At 31.5% G+C, this 23,589-nt stretch overlaps 1 protein-coding gene and 1 long non-coding RNA gene across 4 annotated transcripts; both read left to right on the top strand.

The window, feature by feature from the left end:
• The first annotated feature begins 5,758 nt into the window (after window positions 1-5,758).
• LOC126672909 (non-specific lipid transfer protein GPI-anchored 13-like) lies at window positions 5,759-7,416 on the top strand. Its single transcript, XM_050366860.2, has 2 exons — window positions 5,759-6,377; window positions 6,982-7,416. Exons 1-2 carry the CDS (start codon window positions 5,867-5,869, stop codon window positions 7,251-7,253), a joined length of 783 nt encoding a protein of 260 aa, XP_050222817.2. The 5' UTR covers window positions 5,759-5,866; the 3' UTR covers window positions 7,254-7,416.
• An 8,159-nt stretch (window positions 7,417-15,575) lies between these two features.
• Window positions 15,576-23,547, top strand: LOC130014868 (uncharacterized). 3 transcript variants are annotated; one of them, XR_008789550.1, is made up of 27 exons: window positions 15,576-16,867; window positions 17,051-17,121; window positions 17,463-17,514; window positions 17,592-17,660; window positions 17,749-17,800; window positions 17,952-18,039; window positions 18,128-18,196; window positions 18,281-18,403; window positions 18,533-18,580; window positions 18,668-18,761; window positions 18,842-18,948; window positions 19,031-19,852; window positions 20,029-20,097; window positions 20,183-20,311; window positions 20,447-20,494; window positions 20,576-20,672; window positions 20,790-20,881; window positions 20,964-21,287; window positions 21,421-21,491; window positions 21,634-21,736; window positions 21,824-21,875; window positions 21,951-22,019; window positions 22,100-22,159; window positions 22,287-22,380; window positions 22,483-22,551; window positions 22,638-22,708; window positions 23,308-23,547. It is a non-coding gene; the product is annotated as an uncharacterized LOC130014868 (long non-coding RNA). The 3 variants fall into 3 exon arrangements; XR_008789549.1 differs by having other exon boundaries at window positions 17,741-17,800; window positions 18,128-18,190; XR_008789548.1 differs by lacking the exons at window positions 17,952-18,039; window positions 23,308-23,547 and adding an exon at window positions 22,911-22,963 and having other exon boundaries at window positions 15,578-16,867; window positions 18,128-18,190.
• The last annotated feature ends 42 nt before the right edge of the window (window positions 23,548-23,589 follow it).

Here is a 23,589-nt window from a genome sequence, read left to right as displayed (position 1 = left end):
CTTGGATTTTTTTTTTTAAACAAATTTGTATTGCATTTTTGTTAATTGTATGCATCATTACTTGTATTAATGTATCAAAAAGGCGAGTTAATTTTCTAGCTGGATTACCAAATAAGTTATAGAAATTTGGTTTTTCCTGAAGTCCTTTGACAAGATTGCTTTATTAGGTTCATTTGGATTTGGAGGATGTTTTTAGATTTATGATGGAGTGAATTAGTAATATCACATGGTTACTGCGAGACAAAAATTTGTTCAACTAAATTAGTGAGTTTTAGGATAGATGAAACTAAATTAGTGAGTTTTAGGATAGATGATTAAAGTATATTATTTAGAAAGAAATATTCTTTGCCGGCGGGCTTAAAAAGCCACCTACAGACGTTTTATGTCCAATCATTCCAGATAATGCTTGTATTTTTTGTATTACAACGACTGTTGGTACAGAGTTAGCCATTAGCCAATGCTTATTTTCCGGATACTGTCATTGCTTTGTTTTGGGGAAAAGAAGTCAAACTTTTTTTAAAAAAAAATTGAATATATATCTAGCATAATCTAAATTATAAATTGTTGTGTCAAGTGCCGATCTAGTCTAGCTTAAGTTACAATTGAATGTTGATTAGTTCTTTCTATAGGAAAAAAAATCTTACATTAATTTCAGGCTAATAATCACCCATGGCCCCTGAACTTTAGGGGTACGGGCGCTAAACCCTCAGATGTCTAAAAACGGACGCTAAACCCCCTGATTTTTGTGGCGGCGCTCACAAAACCCCCTAAGCTCCAAATATGACCAAAATACCCCTGGCGCCGTCTTTTCTGGTCAACTGACATTCTTAAAAAAAATCTGGCACTGTCACATCATCTGCCACGTCAGCAAAGTACCTTAAAATTTTCAAACACCCAAAATACTCCTAATTTAATTTAGAAAAAGACAAAAAAAAATAAATCAACTCAATCTAATCCAATGAATTAACCCAGCAACTAACCCGACCATTACCCCTATCCGACCACCGCCGGAAAATTTTCCGGTCATCTTCTCCGATTCGAAGATGACCGAAAAATTTTCCGGTCATCGAAAATGCAGATCTGTTCCTCTGAGGAACAGATCGTCGAAGGAACAGATCTGGTCGGAGCTGTTCCTCAGTGAGGAACAGATCCGTCGGATTCGTCTGTTCCTCAGTGAGGAACAGATCCGACGATTTGTTCCTCACTGAGGAACAGATCCGGTGATGACCGGAAAATTTTCCGGTCATCTTCGAATCAGAGAAGATGACCGGAAAATTTTCCGGCAGCGGTGGTGGTGGCTGTGGTCGGGTCAGTGGTGGAGGCTTGACCAAATGGTTTGAGTTAGGTTGGTTTTTTTTTTGGGTTGGATTTTAGGGGTATTTTGATTTAATCAGATATTATATTTAGGGGTGTTTTGGGTATTTTTATTTCTTTTTGTCTTTTGATGACATGTCATCTGACACTTGGTGCTGTCAATTTTTTTGCCTGTTTTAAAAGACAGCCGTCAAACAAAAGACGACGCCAGGGGTATTTTCGTCCAAAAGGGCCATAGTGAGCGCCGCCACAAAGATCAGGGGATTTAGCGCCCGTTTTCAGACATCAGGAGGTTTAGCGCCCGTACCCTTAAAGTTCAGGGGCCATGGGTGATTATTAGCCTTAATTTCAAGTAGTTCAAGTATAAAAAATTCAATAAAATTATTACAAATAACGAGACATAAAATAAGATGATTAAATGATTAATGGCATAGCATTTTCAAATTATCTTATAAAATAAAAATTACATTTCTATGACGTCATAACAATTATTAAATTTTAACTTTCTAATAGAAGATTGACGAACCCTTCATAAAAGACAAACAAACATTTTATAAAAAAAAATAAACCAATTTTTTTATAAAAATACATGGATGGTAAGATAAGACATTAAGAAAAAATGTTAATAGTTTCTAAACGATTTTATCTTTATAGCTGAAAGTTTTACTTTATATCCGATTCTTGATTCACATAGAAATTATGTTTGATACATGATTCGTCAATAAATTTTAACTAATAAAAATAAATAAAAAAATAAAAAATATTCAGCTATTTATTATATTTATGAAAATAATAGAACATAAAAAGGAGATGGTTACCGACGGCGGAGAAAATTAATTAGTGACAACAATCAAAAAGGAAAAAAAAAGAATCTAATCATTTATACACTATTTAGATTGAGGATTTTGAAAGAAATAGATCCATGGATCTTCCACAATTCATGGATTTCACTGAAATTTGTCGTTTGGATACGCAAAAACGAGATGAAAATCAATGGATTTCCAAAAATTTCGTACTCCAAAATTCCTCATTTAAATTTCCACCTTTTAGATCGAAAAGTTAAAATCTATCATTTTTTATGAATGATGAGTTGTGTTAACAATTACTCCCTCCGTCCCGTTTAAGAAGTCCCATATTCTATTTTGGGATGTCCCATTTAAAAAGTCTCATTACTATTTTGAGAATATTTTTTCATTGAATACCCCATTTTATCCTTATTTTAGTTATCTTAAAAGAGTTTTATGGAAAATTCCACTATCATTAATAGGGGCAAAACATGAAAAAATATGAAAAGACAAGAATAATTAATGTTTTCTTAATCTGTGTGTAAAGTCAAATGGGACTTCTAAAGTGGGACGGAGGGAGTAATTATTTCATATATATCCCTATTAGTCCACAAATTTTATACTCAATCCAAACTGTGCAATTTAAAAATACATGCATTTCATACTCCATTAAAATTCATGAATTTCAAAACCTTTAATTCAAACGGCGGCGCCTTAGAATTTTAATTTGAGAAAAAAGAGAGGAGTGTACTTAATAATCATCCGGTTTATAATGTTGATTAGTTTGAGTACCATAATGTTAGATAAACTTTTGAATTTATAGTTTATGTTCTTTTTATTTTTTATGTATTTAGAGGAAAATACATCATTTATCATCTTTTAAAACTTACTTATAAAAGTATTTTAAACTTTTAAAAATTACACTTCATATTTGACCCACTTTTTTTACTTTTTTTTTTTAATTTTTATTTACAAAAATACTGTATTTAAAAAACACCAAAATTTCATTGTCCAGTCGCCGGAATTTGGCCGGAAAACTTTCTGGTAAACGGCGGTGAACACGTGGTATGCTCAATGCTGATTGTATTGTATGGGTATTTTCTTAAGTGTTTTTTACATGTATGTAGAGTGTTTTCTTGGTATTTTTTCGATGTATTTTTAGTGGTTTTTCGGTGTATGTTTGATTTTGTTGACCGTTATATATGAATGTATTTTAAATGTTTATTAGGTGTCTCTTAAGTATTTTGTAGTGTTTATTTAGTGTTTTTTTGGCATTAACATATCGAAAAATAAACCAAAAGTAAGCTTTCTTAAAATTGGTTTACTTTTAGTTAATTTCATGTGTTTTTAATCTATTATTTTTGAAAAAAATAGTTTCCAGTACATTGGAAACTTATTTTTTCGTTTCAGTTTTTTTAATAAACAAGTTATTTTTTCCAGATAGTTTTGTAAAAATCTCATGTATTTGTCATTTAAGTTCAAATCTGTTTTGTCCAAACTAAATTTAAGATTGATAAATCTAACACTCAAGTGGACTACAAGAAATTCTAGATTCAATTTAATTTAAACTTGGAAACCATTTCAAATTTTGTACTAACATATATACTATCGTCATATATTCTAATATCATATGAACAGGAGAAATTCTTGGGGGGGGGGGGGGGGCAAATAAAAACTTGCTTATATTTCGTAGGAAAAAAAATCAATAAATGATAGAGATTTGGGTGTTTCATTGGAATGTGGAATACCATTTCTCAAGGCATTTATAAATGCAAGTCATCTCCATATCCTATTCTTGCATTGTTTCCCATGTGTGAATGAAAAATGCTATTTAACCCACCTATTTTAACTCATCTTATTGTACCGAAGTGGTATATTTTTCCTATCCAAAAATGTATAATTCACTTTCCCTTTTTTAAATGATCCACTCGTTTGTTGTCACTTCAGATGGTACAATAAAATGGGTTATTGCAGCAATCTTAAATCATTCAATTCTTTTTCCTCTAATCCAAATAATAGCTACTATTTGGTAAATTGGTTATTAATTTTGTAATGAGAAAAGTATTAAGTATCGGCCTTTTTCTATAGTTATTTTGTTCTTAGTCTATTTTGGTGTGAGCAATGTTTTATAAACCGAAGTTGTTGGTTCAACCAGTTGAGAATTGATGGTTTACCCGATTTGGAAGGAAAAAGAACTAATAATTCTAATGATATTGGATTTTGTCATGTTTTTATCATCTTATCAATATCCGGATCGGTTAAACTTATAAAAACCAGTTAAATTTTGGATAAAAGATAAATTTAGTTAACCGGTCAAAGCAGCTGGTTGAATTAGTCGTCCTATCAATCGAACTATGGAGAGATTCTTAGGTAGAATCAGTCTACCACGTCATCCGTAGACTAACCTATCATATTATGACACGTCATTAAAATAGTGGCACTATCGTAAATTTGTTTATTACTTATTTACACTTTTAGATAGTAATATTACGATAATGCCATTATTTTAATGACATGTCATAATGTAATAGGTTTAGTTTACGGATGACGTGATGGACCGAGTCCATCTAAGAATTTCTCTCGAACTATGAATCAGTGGCCTATAAAATATAGTAATCTTGACCTAAGATAACAATAATTTTTTTTTTGGTGGTAGATGCAATTTTTTAGACCTAATTGTTTAAAAATATTTAATCCTTTTGATTTTTTTAATTTAGAGCTATAAACTTCTAAAAAACGCCAATTTTTATGTAATTTTAATAAATATATTTCTATTCTAGCCAATTATTCATTTTTTTAAAAGGTCTAATAGTGAAAAAAGTCAAATCTTTACGACTTGTTGCGATTTAAATCAAACCTTTTAATTTTTATAAGGGTTAATTCCATAAAAAGTCACGACCTTTACACGAATTTTCATTTTAATCACGACTTTTAAAAGTTGCCATATAAAACCACGACCTTTCATTTTTTTTTCAAATCTATCACCAAATCAGTTTTTGGTGTATTTTTGATGACGTGGCCACCATAATCCGGCAGATTTGAAAAAAAAATGAAAGGTAAAATTCACCGGAAAAATAGTCGGTGATAGATTTGGAAAAATATGAAAGGTCGTGGTTTTATATGCAATTTTTAAAGGTCCTGATTAAAATGAAAATTCGTGTAAAGGTCGTGACTTTTTATGGAATTAACCCTTTTTATAATAATAGCCAAGTTGCATTTTTATTGTTGCAATAGTAGCCAAATTGGTGGCTAAACTTGCAACAAAAAAAGATTTCAAATTTGGCTATTATTGCAATAAAAAAAATACAATTTGGTTAATATTATAAAAATTAAAAAGTTTGATTTAAATTACAACAATTTGTAAAGGTTTAACTTTTTTTTACCATTAAGTCTTTTTAAAATGTCAAGTCTTTTAAATTATTTTGATTGTAACATAATATAGATAAGTATATTTAGACTGGAAAAAAGTTATATTTGGTTATTAATGAAAAATAAATTGAAAAAGTTAGACAACTTTTTTTATCTACGTTTAACTCGCTACAATTGAACTATACTTATCAAAATTAGGCCAAAATTAATGTATTTAAACGGCTAGACTATAAATAATGAAAGTAAAAAAAATGAATATTTGTACGTGATTAATTAGTTCCATTTTTTCCTACAAATTTACAAATTAATTGATAATTTAAAGCATGCAAAGATGTCTTCCTTTTCAAAAGACCGCCATTTAAGAATTTAACAGAGCTAGGTAGGGTAACTTTAAGTTGATGAATATAACTGGCACGCATGATTCAGGTTTTCAAGAGAGATTAAATAGCAGGTATGGTATCCAAACACCCATTAAATCAAAAGATAAGAACCAACCTTCAGATTCATGCAATTCAAAACTATATATAAACCCATCCACAAGGCAAATTCAAGAACATAAATTGAAACAACAAAAAATGGCAATAAATTCAAAAAAGATTGCATTGTTTTGCATGGTGGCAGTTTTTTCAGTTGTGGGTTGTCATGCATCACTGCAGCAAGATGAGCAGGATTGTGCAGACCAACTAACTAATCTGGCTTCTTGCATCCCTTACGTGAGTGGTTCTGCTGCTAAACCAACACCGGAATGCTGCCAGAATACTAAAAAAGTGAAGGCTAACAAACCTAAGTGCTTGTGTGTTCTTATCATAGAGAGTACTGATCCTTCTATGGGTCTGCCTGTGAATACCACTCTTGCTCTTCAAATGGCTTCTGCTTGCGATATTGATGCCAAAGTCTCCGATTGCCCCTGTAATTTTCTTTTAATACTTTTCTTGTGTTGGAAGTAAACTTTTTGAGTTCTGCATTTCAGCGTTTTCTTTTCGTTTGTGAAAACTCTTCTAAAAACTCTATTTTTATAAAAAAAAACATATCGTTTAGCTATTTGTCTTTTTCGCCGTTTTCCATTTTTTGTTTTGATATTTTCCATTTGGCTATTATGATATTCATTACCATAAAGTTATAGCTATTTTTCTATAAGAATTTTTTTTGTATAGAGCAAATCTACATAGAACATACGGTGGACAATTGCATATAATTAATATAAAATTTAGTAATTTTTAATCTTTTATTTTGCCTGTTTACGAAAGCGCGTAGGGATTAGTTTGGATGTGAAAGGTTTAAATAACTTTCCATACCATATGCATAAAAAGAAAAATATGAAACTAAAGCTATTTAATTCTATATTGCACTGAATTTGTGTTTTATTATCATATAAAATGCTTCAAAAAATCTACATCAATAAACTACTTTTATAACATGTGTCATTTCGTCAGTTTCAACATTTTAAGCATTTTCATTTCCGCGCTACACAGTAATGACATCGAGTTTAATTTTGGTGATATTTGGATTGCAGCTATACTGAACCTTCCAGCAGACTCAGCAAATGCAAAGATATTCAAAGAAGCAGGAACATCAGATTCAACTGCCACAACTACCACATCATCATCAACAGATTCTCAGCCAACTCCGTCGTCTGGATCATCTTCTTCAACCTCTACTGATTCCACATCAAACACTGGTTCAAAAACTGCTTCAAGCACCACCAACAATGCCGCCACCGAGAAAATATCATGCATGCGAGGGATAATAATAATGGCTTTTGCTGCCCTTATGTTCCTTAATTAGGCTGCCATTTGCAACTACCTAGTACTACTTTAGCATGCCATGGCATAGATTTATTTATGCATGGATTCATAAATTAGAGGATGATTTTGGTTACTTTTTCTAATTATTTGTATTGATTTAAGTACTTCTCTTTGAAATTCCACAACTATTGAATAATATCTAATGGGCTTAAATATCAATTTGCCCCCGACTTGTATGGCCTGAACAATTAATAGTAAAAGTAATGTTTTATTCATTAATGTCTTGCACTTATTAGCTTTTTATCCATAGCATCAAATATATCACTTTTAGAAATAGTTTTAGGGGCTAATTGACAAAAAAATTCTCTAGTATGACACTATCTCTAACACTCTCTCTCTAAATTTTTTTTCCTCTCCTTTCTCTATAAAAAACTTCCTCTCTACTTCATTTCTTAAAGGGTGGGAGGAGGTGATTTTCCGATCTCAATCGGAAATCGCCTCCTCTCCGCCCATAAAAGTTTAATCTTTTATAAACTTAACCTTTATTTCAATAAATTTATCCGTTTAATAGCTTTTTCGATATGGATTTTAGTGTTTTTTTTGCTTGAAAGTATATGTTTCTATGTTTTTATGGTGTGTGTTTTTAGATCTATCAAGAATCTCAAGTGATTGTTCAAACTTCATAGTCAATTTTTTGTAGATCTAAAATTTTTGGATGGGTATTGTTCTAACTTTTTAGAACTTCATTGAAGATGAGGATCGGAAATACTTAGCTTCAACGGATCAAGCGGTTTGCCGGTCAAATCGGAAGGACAAATCGAAGACCCGCTCCAACGGAACTTCGCTCTTAAGTTCTTGTTCGGTCCTTTTATGCGGAATCGATGTTTAGATTTGCTTAATTTCGATTTATTTTTTGCTTGTATCTTGGGTTGTTTGTTAGAATTTTAGATCAAAATTGAAAGATCATATATTAACTTTGTTATATGACTTTCCAATGTAATTTACTCTTCATCAATGAATTCTATCTTTGGTAAAAAAAAAAAATTGACAAAAAAATTGGGCTAATAGATAAATTCATTAGACTAATTAATAAAAACTAATTTTAGCAGGATCAATTTCGTGTAAGTTAATTTGATACTCCTTCTGTTTTTTACTTGTCCATCTAATCAAAATATATGCATATTAAAAAAGTTTTTTATGTTAAAATATAAATATAGATATTAATATAACCCTATTAGTTAATAAGTGTTTTGTAAATTGAATTATAAAACCATTTATTATGTTGGCGTGAATTTAAAGATAATGATTAATTTTTTTTAAAAGTAACAATAGATGAATAAGTAAAAAAAAATGGAGGGAGTATTATTTCCTATCATGAAATGAGGTTTATTAATGCATTTCTATTAGCGAGACCGATTAACATTATGACTCACTGGTGTTGAGTCTATTTTCTTTAAAAGAACCCTAGTCATCTATAATTTTTTTTAAATCCTCTTCGACTGCCTTTAATGGTTTAGTTTTATCGTTAACGGTATCCATTTCTTCTTTTATATTATTTTAAATTTGTAAAATACAATAAATAGCCAACTCATTTTTTTATGGATTAACATTTATCGACAAAACGCAAGTGCAATTCATTTTTTCTTGAATCAAGAATCAAAGATAAATTGAAGTTTTTTCAACAACAAAAATGAAATGTTTCATGAATTATAGTAGTTTTTTTTGTTGTAATATTGATACCGATCGTTGAATCTTTGGTACCAATTACCGTGACCGGTTCTTAACCGGATTGGTATGCGCAGCGGAATCGAAACCATTCGGTAGGTATTTAATTATGGATTTGATCAACAAACAATAATATAGCAAAATAATAAATAACACAAGAGATTTACGTGATTCTGCTTTAAAGCGTACATCCACGGGCGAAAGGTTCGAGCCATCCACTAATCATCAAAAGGAGTACAAAATTGGTGAAAAATCACCAAATAGAGAACATCTCTAGTAAATATGCCCTTAGAAGAAAAACCCACAAAGTGTTTCTCTCTCTACAAGAAGTACCCAAAAGGGTAAAAATTAACTTATATTCCTCACATCACACACACCCCCTTTTTCCCTTATTCACATCAATGTCTACATTGTGTGTTCAGTTTTTGGTGTCTTCTAAAAGGTGAATAAGGTAGTGTATATATAGTGAATAAATATTATATATGACATTAGGAATATTAATCCTAATTGGATTTATATTTCCTAATTAGCCAATGATAACAAAGTTATCCTTCTCCCAAACACTTTATTAATAGAGTCCTAATACAAATAGGAATTAGAATTCTAGGCATATTCCAACAATCTCCACCTTGACTTGAATTCTCCAATAAACTGTGATTACTGTTGTGCTCCACCTTCTCCATTTAAGTCCAAACTGAACTTATTCCAAAAGAGGTTATTTGAGGAGGACCATACAAGCTTCAAGAAGTCTTGAACTTGCTGGAACCAAAATGACTGAAGATTTACTATCTTCGGGTGTATCAATCAAAATTTCACGAAGTTTCGAATTTTGTTGGTCTTAAAACTGATACCAGAAACAAACGTCATTAGTAGCCTATAATGATTAAATCAAAAAACAAATGTTGAGGTCGTAGAATATCCCTTAATCTTCATAAGTCGACCAACCCAATGAGCATACATCACAAGTGCAACATCCAATCTCACTTCATCGCCAAATAACCCATATAACTCGTAGTTTTATATTTTGAAATATCAGACATGTGCATATAGAAATCATGTTGAACATTCATTATTGTTCTAACTGTCTCACTATGCATCTTGTCCTTGACTGAACCAAAATCCAAAATTCTGCATGTATTGACCGTTACCCATAACTACACTCCACTATCAACTCAATTGTAGACGGAAAACCAATCGAAATTGGCACAAATGTGATATGAACAACCTGAATCTGCATAAATTTCGGATAAAATATAATTATGCTGCAATTTTAAGCGTAGACTGGTTCTCTAACCTGATTCGCTTGTAACCGCTAGCATTCAGTCCTCGTCTAATTATCTCCAAACAAATTGACTTATGCGTGATCCAATAGTGACGCCATTCCAAATTACAAACGTTGTAATCCATCTTGTGTATAAGATTGCTACTTAATCAAAACAAAATCTCTTTTGCAATATCATGATTTTATCAAAATCTGATTATGCCCAAACAAACTCTTCATTCAATAAACTCTTAAAAGCAATTTTTTAAATTCAAATCACTAATAGAATTTCATGAGAGTATAAAGAGATTATCCCAATCATTCATCTTAGAAAGGCTCTATAAAATCCTCAAATAGTTGTGTGTTTAGAAAAGTCATACCTTTTTCTTTGTAGTTTAAAGTAGCATATTGATCTCCATCACAAAAATCTCCTTAAGAATTTTAATACCCAAGTCTGTCTTCAATTGACGACTTTCGGCACTTCCAAATTTGGTGGCTTCTCTATCTCCAAATAATCTTCTTGTGTCAAGTAATTTCGTCTTGCGAAATCCTCCAAATAATAATTTTGCCATAATAATCATAATCTATAATTAAATCTGAAAACCAAATTGGCTCCGATACCAATTGTTGTAATATTGATACCGATCGTTGAATCTTTGGTACCAATTGCCGTGACCGGTTCTTAACCGGATTGGTATGCGCTGCGGAATCGAAATCATTCGGTAGGTATTTAATTATGGATTTGATCAACAAACAATAATATAGCAAAATAATAAATAACACAAGAGATTTACGTGGTTCTGCTTTAAAGCGTACATCCACGGGCGAAAGATTCGAGCCATCCACTAATCATCAAAAGGAGTACAAAATTGGTGAAAAATCACCAAATAGAGAACATCTCTAGTAAATATGCCCTTAAAAGAAAAACCCACAAAGTGTTTCTCTCTCTACAAGAAGTACCCAAAAGGGTAAGAATTAACTTATATTCCTCACATCACACACACCCCCTTTTCCCCTTATTCACATCAATGTCTACATTGTGTATTCAGTTTTTGGTGTCTTCTAAAAGGTGAATAAGGTAGTGTATATATAGTGAATAAATATTATATATGGCATTAGGAATATTAATCCTAATTGGATTTATATTTCCTAATTAGCCAATGATAACAAAGTTATCCTCCTCCCAAACACTTCATTAATAGAGTTCTAATACAAATAGGAATTAGAATTCTAGGCATATTCCAACAATTTTATTCTTCAGTTAATTTTTTTTTGTCACCAAATATTTATTGAGCTATTTATGACATTATATAAAGGACTTGGTGTTTCGAAAATGTAAAATAATTGCTCGACGAAAGAAAACTAACATGAATGAGATATCCTTAATAGTATTATATATAAGGGATTTATTTGGAAAGCCATGATGTGTTACTAAATATCATCACTTACACAAAACATATATATTATATTTCATTGAATGGGAACTTGTCAAGATAGAGACTCTCATACTAATTTTATGAGGTTCTATGATATATAGTGAAATTCTTAAAAGAAAAAAAGAGCAATATAGAAATAAAAATTAAATTGGCTCATTTTTAGTTAGGTTTATCTTATTCATCATTAGAATTTTTATAAATAGTGAAAACTATGACTTAATTTAGTGATAGATATCAATATTGTTCAAATTAAAATTTAAAATTCTTATAATTGCCCTTTTTTTTTTGTCAAATAACATATACTGAAATTTTTTTAGACAGACTCAGTCCACCACTTCATCTATGGATTAAACTTGTCACATTATAACATGTCATTAAAATAATGGCACTATCGTAATATTACTTTTCAAAAGTGTAAAAAAAAAATAAACAAAATTGCGATATTGCCACTATTTTAATGACATGTCATAATGTGATAGGCTAATTCACAGATGATGCGGTAGACTGAGCCTACCTAACAATCTCTCATACATATTTTGCATTAAAAGATTATTAGTGAACCGTTACATTCAAATAGGACATTCTGTTAAAAATAAAAAATCAACAGCTGTCATTTAACTCTTTATTCAAGTACTATTTGTTTCCTATTTCGGAAAAGATACGCCATATACAAGAGCTGGTTAAAAAAGGGTTTTGCTATTCGCCGCCCCCTTTTACTTAGCACCGCACAGGCGAAAGACATTTTTACCCCTTTAGCAAAATTTCAAAAAAAAAAGTTCTCTCAACTCATTCGAACACACTCGAACAACTACGTAAAAAGTCGAGTAAAATGACGGATAACGAGTATAATTCGTCGGGAAACGAGTACCGACAGTCGGAAACAATATGTTCCGGCTTTTTCGAGATAAAAAATAATTTTTAATTTTTTTTTTCTATTTTTCCGGCGTCCCCTCCGCCTGAAAAGGGGACGTCCGGCGTCCCCTCCAGAGGAGAGGACGCCGGAAAGCGGCGTCCCCTCCTCTGGAGAGGACGTGGATTTCCCACGTCCTCTCCTGAGGAGGGGACGCCGCTTTCCGGCGTCCACTCCTCTGGAGGGGACGTGAAATGTAAACGTCTCTCCTTAAAAAAATTTAAAAAAATTATTTATTTCGAGTTTTTTTTAAAAAAAATATTTATCGGGGGTTGTTTCCGAACGTCGATACTCGTTATCCGATGAATTGTACTCGTTGTTCGTCATTTTAATCGATTTTTTATGTATTTGTTCGAATGTATTCGAATGAGTTGAGAGAACTTTTTTTTTCAAAATTTTGCTAAAAGGGCAGAAATGTCTTTTGCCTGTGCGGTGGTAAGTAAAACCGGGCGGTGTTTAGCAATCCAGTTACAAAATCAAAATCAATTTTCTGTTCGGTTAAAAAAATTAATAGCTGTCATTTACTTCCTGTTTTGAAAAAGATACGCCACGTTGCAATTGTATTCCCAAATGGTTTGGGAATTATAGTGAGCCGTTACATCCAAACCAAAACCAATTCTTATTAGGATTGTATTGTATGATTATAAGTAAGCCGAACCGAACTCGTCACCATTATTTTTTTCTTTACCCGCCATTTCATTTCATTTGTTTTCTCTGTTCTTGTCTCTGTCTATGCTCTTTTTTTTTTTTTTTTGCATTTTGGTTTTGTTTCTTTGTATTTTGGTTTTACTTAATTCATTTTAAATTATTAAGGAAATCTTCTTTTATAATTTTAGTGACTCGAAATGGTAAATAATTACTACGTAAAAGAAACCATTACACGGTCATAAATATTAATAAATTTTCAATCATTCTCATAAATATTTTCCTTTTTAATTTTAGTAATATTACATTATTTTCTTTAGTAATTTATTATAAATATTCATGATTTTTAAATTTTGTTAAAATTACATCCAAAATTTTGACATTTTTTGTTATAAAATTGAAATTATTTATAAATTACCGTACACTTAAAGAATAACTACAATAATTTTGCCCATGTTTAGCTAATTTTCCTCGGTACCCATACTTATAAAATAATTTTATAAATAATATTTTTTAATTAGGGCTTCCTTTTTATTTTTTTCATTTTTTTCTCATTTCCACAAACACGTTCACCTCTCTTTTTTTTCTCTTCTTCCTCTGAAATTTTTCTTCTCTTCAATCACTCTCTAGAAAGCCACCGCTTCTCATATCAACGAGTATAAAAAATCGGCATTTTTCTGGTGGTTTCATCATCGTCGTCTTTCTTTCAGTGGTTTAATCATCATCGTCTTTCTTTCGATGGTTTTGTCGTCATCGTCTTTCTTCCGGTGGTTTTATTGTCGTCGTCTTTCTTTCAGTGGTTTCCTCGTCATCGTCTTTTTTGTTCCTTTTAGATTTTTTGTGATTTTTTGTGATTGTTTAAACTTTTATACACAGATTATTGTAGATCCATTGTTATCTTGTTCATACAATTGTTCTCTTAATCGCATAATTATTCTTTTTTTTTTCATATAATTGCTCTCTTATTTTGATGCTACTTTCGTACACAATGAATTGATTTATGTTTTTCTTAAAAAACATATATCATAAATACACCAAATGTTGGTATGTTTACACTAAAAAACCCATAAAATACACCATAAAAATATCATAAAAACACTATAAAAACACCATTAAAAAGCATCATAAAAATACTATAAAAAACACCACTAGAAATACAAAAAAATAAAAACATCTACAAAAAAGACATAAAATGTAAAAGAGTATTTTTGAAATTTAAAAATAAACAATGTCATTTTGACAAATAAAAAAAGTATGAGATGAAAAGGGGTCCAAAATCCGGGCAGCGTGGTAAATAGGTTTAAAAATAAGATACTGTAGAAAATTTGCTCAATAAAATTTGGTAAAAATAAATATGAAAATAACATTAATTATTTATTATATGAAAAATTGTCACATACATATTTAAGTAATAGTAATAAAATTATTTCAAAGATATTAAACGTGTAAGGAAAACTGTTCTATAATAAAATTTGTATAGATATATTATCATAAATCAAATAAAAATAAATATCGTGCACCGTATAAGTCTGATGCTAGTATAATAAAATAATTAAGGAACTTTTAATGTCTCTTGTTTGTATACTTTAGCAATAAAAATTGTTCTTTTCGTGGTAACTTTCATTTGATTTGTAACTAAAATTTTGCTTTTGTAATAATATAAATTTCATTTACAGACAATTAAGATTTCATGTAAATGAAGATAAATAGAGATAAAAATTAGTTAGAGTAAAGATAAATTGTTGAGAAATGTAAAATACTGAAAGTAAATATTAAGGTGAATAAAATTTTAAAAAATTAATGGTAGTAATAACAAAATTATAAAAGGTTAAACTAGTAATAATTTTCAGTTAAATAATCAAATAAATAAAAAGAGCATTTTATCCGGATAGATTTCACTTGGATAGCATCACCCCTATTTTATGAGGTTATATTAATATGTAGTGAAATTCTTAAATGAAAAAAAGAACAATATAGAAATAAAAAATGGATTGGCTCATTTTTAGTTAGGTTATGGGCAGTGTGTCTATTTAAAAAATGTCTAACATTAACTCCGCTAACTCCCGCTAACAATTAGAATAAGCTATTTTTGAAAAATAAAATAAAAATACGCCACGTGGGAGTTATATTCCTAAATGGATCTAAAACAAAATAATGAGTTATATTCCTAAATGGATCTAAAACAAAATAGTTGTAAACCAAAATCAAAATTGAAGGCTACTATAGAAGAGCGGGTTAAAAAATTAAAATTTATTTACTGTTCGGTTAAAAAAATCAACAGCTGTCATTTATTTTCTGTTTCGGAAAGGATACGCCACGTTGCAATTTGATTCCCAAATGGTTTGGGAATTATAGAGAGCCGTTACATCCAAACCAAAACCAGTTCTTATTAGGATTTTAGTATACGATTATAAATAAGCCGAACCGAACCCGCCACCATTATTTTTCTCTTTGCCCGCCATTTCATTTCATTTATTTTCTCTATCTCTGTCTCTGTTTTCTTTCTATTTTAATTTTGTTTTCTCTCTGATTGTTCGCGTTTCTCTGGTTCTGTGCTCATATTTATGGATTCTTCTATATATCTGTGTTTGTTTGCTCTGTTTTTGTATTTTGATTTTGTTTTCTCTCTGAGTTCTTTAGTTCTCTGTTTCTCTCCGTGTTTGTGTTCGTTTATACCCGTGTTAGTGCTTCTATGTTCTTTATATGTGTGTTTATATTTGTCTATATCTCTCTCGGTGTATTTTGTGTTTCAGTGTTTGTGATTTTGTGAGTGTCTTTCTTTAGGTCAGTAATATTTGTGATTTTGTGCAAAATCAGTGTTTGTGATTTTGAGTGCGATTGTGTTCGTGTTAGTAATTTTTGTTTTTGTGTTTCTCTTGTGAGTGGATTTGTCTGGCTAGTCGTGATTTTGTTTTTTTCTACATGTGTTTGTGAATTTTTAGTTTCTCTGAGAATTTTTTGTGTGCTTTGCGGCTTGATTTGATTTGGGTTCTAGGTTTTGTGTATGTGGTTTTGTGTCCTTTCCTTTGTGATTTTGTGTAATTTTGGGTGTGAACGATTTTGTATTTTTGTGTCTTAGTGTTTGTGGATTTGTGTATTTTTTGCCTTAGTGTTTGTCTGTCTTTTAGTTTGTAGGTGTCTTCTTTGTGAGTGTATTTGTGTGAGTAATTTTTGCTTTGTTTTTCTCTTTTAAATGGGTTTGTGTGCCTAGTTGTGTTTTTTATTTTTTAGCTACATGTTTGTGAATTTTCAGTTATTCTAAGAATCTTTTTATGAGCTTTGAGTTTTTTGGGTTTGTAGTTTGATTTGATTGGGTTCTAGGTAGGTATTGCCCTTGATTGTTGGTACAATTTTCATGTAAGTTTTGAGCATTTTTTGTGAGATTGGTGAATGATTAGTCTTAGATTTCATATCTAAACAGCTGAATAGTTTTTGATTTTTTATTTGAATATCTTTATACTTCCTCAGTTGTGTGTGTACATTTGCGCCCTCGATTGCCCGAATTTCTTGATGTTACAGCCAAGCAACTAGTTAGTAAACCTGTTTTCATGGTTTTCTTTTTATTTAGTTGGTTGTAGATTTACCTAATATACGTATATCACATAGCACACCTAAGCTAAAGGAAACTGTCTGTTGCAAACAGTTCTTGTTGGGCTACTGGAGAATTAGTAGTCAAGGTATGTGCTCAGCTTTTTATTTTCTCTAGATTTTTTTCTTTTCTCTCTCTCTCTCTCTCTCTCTCTCTCTCTCTCTCTCTCTCTCTCTCTCTCTCTCTCTCTCTCTCTCTATATATATATATATATATATATATATATATATATATAATTTCATTTATTGAAATCAATAATTTATAATTATAGGTTCGTCAAGAGATTTTCCAATTGTTGTGACTCTTATATCAAGTTTAGTATAATTCCTTCAATATCCAGAGGTAATTGTCTATGTCATTATTATTTCCACTACATGTGGTTTTATATACCACATGCATAGTTGTTCACCAGTGCATGTGCAATTGGTTTTTTAATTTACAATTGCATAATTTGGTAAACATGACCTCAACAAATAACTAATAAAAAATAGTGCAATCACACTTGGGAGGCTTGCATGGGCCTGTCCTGAGATTGCATCACCTCATGTGGAGAATTTCATGCAATCATGGTATATTTCTTTGTCTATGTAAATATTGGTCAGTTTATGTAACCGCAGAATGCTTGCTTGTGGCAAGTTCTATGGTGTCATCAGTCATCACATCGGAAACTATTTGAATGGCAGGATTCGTGATGATATTAAAAAGGAGGATGCTTTCCAAGGCCTATGCGCAATGGTATGAATTTGATTTCAGAAGTTATCATCATTATGAGTGAATCAATAACTACACTCGAGTATTTCGGATCCTTTCAGGTCCGAGCAAATCCTTTGAGAGCTTTAAGTTCACTTTTATTCATGTGCGAAGCTATTCCAAGTTGGCATGTAAGCATGGCTTTGCTTGTTTTCAAATTATCATTAGAATTTATGGTTAAAATGTCTTCTAACATAACACATAAACATAGGAAATCAGGAGTAAAGAGCTACACAGTGAACTTTGTCAAGTGTTGCATGGCTATAAACAGGTTAGTAATTTCACTTATCTTTTTAATGATAATTACCCACATGCCTTCTAGTCTTATTTCTGTCATGCAACTCAAATATCTAAATAGCTGAAAAGTCTTTGATTTTTAGATTTTTTTTGCTCAGTCTATCTCTTGTAATGCTAATGTTCAGATTATTGCATCCTGTTCCAATTGGATTTAAAAAAACAAAAAAACAAAGACTTGAAAAAGAATCTGAAGCAAGAGGCAACACAGTTGGGGTGCATAGTTTAATCCTGCTTTTGGGTTCTAGTCTACAAACAACTTTGCATCTGTTGCTTGTAATCACAATAAATGTAATTTCTGCAGACATTACAAGACTCAATTTCAGCAAATGAATAATAGGAAAGAGGAAGTTTGGCGAGCACAGCGGTAAAGGTTTGTATCTCACTATTACCATTCTATTAGATATAAAGCTATGTTGTGTGCGTTATGATTCTTCCATTTTTTTGTATAAGGTAGGTGGGGGAGAATCCATAATCTTCTTCTTGAGGGAGGCCTTACATATAATGCAATTAGCGAGTCTCTTGCAAAGTCCACTGTTGCTTTTACGGATGGTGTTTTGAGCTATTGGAATTTCTTGAGGTAAATATATTTGTTACTGTTTAACATATTGAGCTCATTTCAATTTTCTAACTTTTGTATCCATAGACTATACTTAATGAGAGGAATCTGAGACCCCAATAACATTGAATCTCTATTCTTATTTTTCAGGCGAGAGACATTCATGTTCTCATATTTTCAGCGGGTATCATAGAGGAGGTAAGTTTTTGAGATTGCCTTTCTAGGAATAGCTTGCTCATAGTTTCAACCTCTTGTGATTTTTATTTTTTACTATGCCATCGTTAGGTCCTCAGGCTGAAACTTCACAGGTCTTTTAAAAATATCAAAGTTGTCTCAAATAGAGTGGTATTTGACAATGACGCCCTCATTTCTTTTAAAGGTATTCTTGAATCATTATTCATTATCACACAACTAAGATCTTTTGGTTTATGTACTTAGTGTTGTTTGTGTTGTTTCCAGGTCCTCCTAATATCGAGTTGTAAATATCTTATCAGATTGGCCTATAATGCTATGAAATTCCACAAGCTGCTCGAAGCATTATGTGTTCACAAAGATTGAAAAATCAGGTTGCTTGAATTTAAGTATTCTTTCAATTAAGAATTTCAGAATTTGGCGGGATTATTAAGTTTTATCTGGTTTATTTTATAGGAACCTACCAGCTATTTGGAGATATGTGGGAGATTGAAAAATGGGTTTGCTTGTATCTACTATTTAGAGATTTAGTTATTTTTTTGATTTTTGGTTATTGGGTGTTGTGTATCTACTTATGGTTATATGACCTTCCAGGATTTTGTTAGATTGTGGAGCAATATGAAAAAAGTAGGTTTCTTCTTAAATTTGGTTTTACAAACAGTATTTTCCAAATCATATCTTAGTTGATCATGTGAAGAATGCCATATAATTGGTACTTTGGATATTGAATCGGATGAAATCCGAGATCATCTTGCACCGTCTTCAATAAAGCAAAGATCATGATATATCCTCCAATAAAGAAATCATCAAAATTAGGTGATATTTACCTGGATTAAGGGAGATTGTGGATAAGGTACATAAGGGACTTCTTGCTCTTAAATCAATTATTGAGAAGTTGAAGGTAGAACAACAACGCCAACTACTGGAAATGGAATGAGAGGACTCATCAAGGAGGCTGTAGCAACAGAAGAAAAGAGGCGGAGCAGAAGAGGCATGCTTTTGAACTTGAGCAGAGGAAGAAAAACCAAATGATCCTTCAAGAAATAGAGCAGAGAGAGAAATAAATATCACAGGCATTGCTAGATGAGAGAAGAGGTAAGCGAGAAGAGCCAAAACAAAAGAGGGAGCTTCACTGATGAAAGCTGCCTTTTAACAACGATTAGTGGAAGAGATGGTCCTTCATGAATGTTAGCAACAGCTAGAGACTGAACTGAGGAGACAACACCATGATGGGATTTCATAAACCTGAGCAGCGGCTACCTCCTGTAATGTTTAATGGTCAGATTACTACATCCAGTTTCAATTAGATATTTTTTTAAAATAAAGACTTGAAAAAGAATCTGAAGCAAGAGGCATCAAAATTGGGGGTGCATAGTTAATCCTGCTTTTGGGTTCTAGTCTACAAATAGTTTTGCATCTGTTGCTTGTAGTCATGATAAACGTAATTTCTGCAGACATTGCAAGACTCAATTTTAGCAAATGAATAATAGGAACGAGGAAGTTTGGCGAGTACAGCGGTAAAGGTTTGTGTCTCATGATTAACATTCTATTAGATACAGGTAGCTATGTTGTGTGCTTTATGATTCTTTCATTTTTTATGTATATAAGGGAGGTGGGGGAAAACCCATAATCTTCTTCTTGAGGGAGGCCTTACATATGATGCAATTAGCGAGTCTCTTGCAAAGTCCACTATTGCTTTTACGGATGGTGTGTTTGAGCTATTGAAAATTTCTTGAGGTAAATCTATTTGTTACTATTCAACATATTAAGCTCATTTCAGATTTCAAACTTTTGTTTCCATAAACTATACTTAATGAGAGGAAAATGTTTCTGAGACCCCAATAACATTGAACCTCTATTCTTATCTTTAAGGTGAGAGACATTCCTGTTCTCATATTTTCAGTAGATATCATAGAGGAGGTAAGATTTTGAGATTGCCTTTATGGGAATAGCTTGCTCATATTTTCAACCTCTTGTGATTTTTACTATGTCAATTGTTAGGTCCTCAGGCAGAAACTTCGCAGGTCTTTTAAAAATGTCAAAGTTATCTCAAATAGAATGGTATTTGACAATGACAGGCACCTCATTTCTTTTAAAGGTACTTTTGAATCATTATCCATTATCACAGAGCCAAGATCTTTTGTTTTCTATTTCAATTCTTTAATTCTTCTTTTTGATGTTGTTGGATCATGAGTGTTGTTTGTTTTATTTCCAGATCCTCCTAATCAGATTGTTATAAAAATTAATGCTATCAAAATTCCACAAGCTGCTCAGATGATTATGTTTTCACAAAGATTGAAAAATCAGGTTGCTTGAATTTAAGTATTCTTTCAATTAAGAATTTCAGAATTTGGTGGGATTATTAAGTTTTATCTGGTTTGTTTTCTAGGAATCTACCAGCTATTTGGAGATATGTGGGAGATTGATATATGGGTTTGCTTGTATCTACTACTTTTAGATCTAGTTTTTTTTTTATCTTTGGTTATTGGGTGTTGTGTCTCTACTTGTTTTTGTTTAATGGTTATATGACCTTCCAGGATTCCGTTATATGGTGGAGCAATATGAAAAAATATGTTTCTTTTTAAATCTGGTTTTAGAAACAGTAATTTCCAAATCATATGTCAGTTGATCATAGTACATAGCACACCTAAGCTCAAGAAAACTGTCTGTTGCAAACAGTGCTTGTTGGGCTACTGGAGTATTAGCATTCAGGGTATGTGCTGAGCTTTCTATTTTCTCTAGATTTGTTTTTCTTTTATACACACACACACACATACTGATTTAATTATAAGAATTCTCATACGAATTTATTTTTATTTATTGAAATCAATTATTTATAATTATAGGTTCGTCAAGAAATTTTCCAATTATTACGACTCTTATAACAAGTTTAGTATAATTCCTTCAACATCCAGAGGTAATTGTCTATGTCATTAGTATTTCTACTACATGTGGTTTTATATACACCATGCATAGTTGTTTAGCAGTGCATGTGCAATTGGTTTTTTAATTTATAATGACATAATTTGCTAAACAAGACCTCAACAAATAACTAATAGAAAATAGTGCAATCACACTTGAGAGGCTTGCATGGTTCTGTCCTGAGATTGCATCACCTCATATGGAGAATTTCATACAATCATGGTGTATTGCTTTGTCTATGTAAGTATTGGTCCATTTATGTAACTGCAAAATGCTTGCTTTCTATGGTGTCACCAGTCATCACATCAGGAACTGTTTGAATGGCAGGATTCGTGATGATATTGAAACGGAGGATTCTTTCCAAGGCCTATGCACAATGGTATGAATTTGATTTCAGAATTAATCATCATTAGGGGTATCAATAGCTAAACTCGAGTAATCTTGATTCTTTCAGGCACGATCAAATTCTTCGAGAGCTTTAAATTCACTTTTATTCAAGTGTGAAGCTATTCCAAGTTGGCATGTAAGCATGGTTTTGCTTATTTTTAAATTATGATTAGAATTTATAATTAAAATGTCTTCTAACATAACACATAAATATAGGAAATAAGGAGCAAAGAGCTACACAATGGACTTTGTTAGGTCTTGTATGGCTATAAACAGGTTCGTAATTTCACTTATCTTTTCAATGATAATTACCCACATGCCTTCTAGTCTTATTTCTGTCATGCAACTCATATATCTAAATAGCTGAAAATTCTTTGATTTTTGATTTTTTTTGATTTTTCAGTTTATCTCGTGTAATGCTAATGCTCTGATTACTGCATCCTGTTCCAATTGGATTTAAAAAAAAAACAGACTTGAAAAAGAATCTGAAGTAAGAGGTAACACTACTGGGGTGCATAGTTCAATCTTGCTTTTGCGTTCTAGTCTATAAACAGCTTTGCATCTGTTGCTTGTAATCATGATCAACGTAATTTCTGCAGACATTACAAGACTCATTTTCAGCAAATGAATAATAGGAAAGAGGAAGTTTGGCGAGCACAACGATGAAGGTTTGTGTCTCGCGATTAACATTCCATTAGATATAGGTAGCTATATTATGTGCTTTATGATTCTTCCATTTTTTTGTATAATGCAGTTAGCGAGTCTCTTGCAAAGTCCACTATTGCTTTTACGGATGGTGTTTTTGAGCTATTGGAATTTCTTGAGGTAAATCTATTTGTTACTGTTCAACAATATATTAAGCTCATTTCAGTTTTCAAACTTTTGTTTCCATAGACTATACTTAATGAGAGGATAATGTTTCCGACACCCCAATAACATTGATCCTCTATGATTTTGAGATTGCCTTTATGGGAATAACTTGCTCATATTTTCAACCTCTTGTGATTTTTACTATTTCAATTGTTAGGTCCTTAGGCAGAAACTTCGCAGGTCTTTTAAAAATGTCAATGTTATCTCAAATAGAATGGTATTTGACAATGACAGACGCCTCATTTCTTTTAAAGGTACTTTTGAATAATTATCCATTATCACAGAGCCAAGATCCTTTGGTTTCTGTTTCAATTCTTTAATTCTTCTTTTGCATGTTGTTGGATCATGAGTGTTGTTTGTGTTATTTCTAGATCCTCCTAAAATCTTATCAGATCGGCGTATAAAAATTAATGCTATCAAAATTTTACAAGCTGCTCAGATGATTATGTTTTCACAAAGATTGAAAAATCAGGTTGCTTAAATTTAAGTATTCTTTCAATTAAGAATTTCAGAATTTAGTAGGATTATTAAGTTTTATCTGGTTTGTTTTCTAGGAATCTACCAGCTATTTGGAGATATGTGGGAGATTGAAATATGGTTTGCTTGTATCTACTACTTTGAGATCTTGTTTTTTTTTTTATCTTTGGTTATTGGATGTTGTGTCTCTACTTGTTTTTGTTTAATGGTTATGACCTTCCAGGATTCCGTTATATGGTGGAGCAATATGAAAAAATAGGTTTCTTTTTAAATCTGGTTTTGGAAATAGTAATTTCCAAATCATATGTCAGTTGATCATAGTACATAGCACACCTAGCTCAAGAAAACTGTCTGTTGCA

Source organism: Mercurialis annua, linkage group LG1-X (genome assembly GCF_937616625.2).
Source record: "Mercurialis annua linkage group LG1-X, ddMerAnnu1.2, whole genome shotgun sequence".
In the NCBI taxonomy this organism is placed as follows: Eukaryota; Viridiplantae; Streptophyta; class Magnoliopsida; order Malpighiales; family Euphorbiaceae; genus Mercurialis; species Mercurialis annua.
Note: the sequence above shows the minus strand (reverse complement) of the source record. Positions and strands in the feature narration are given on the sequence as shown.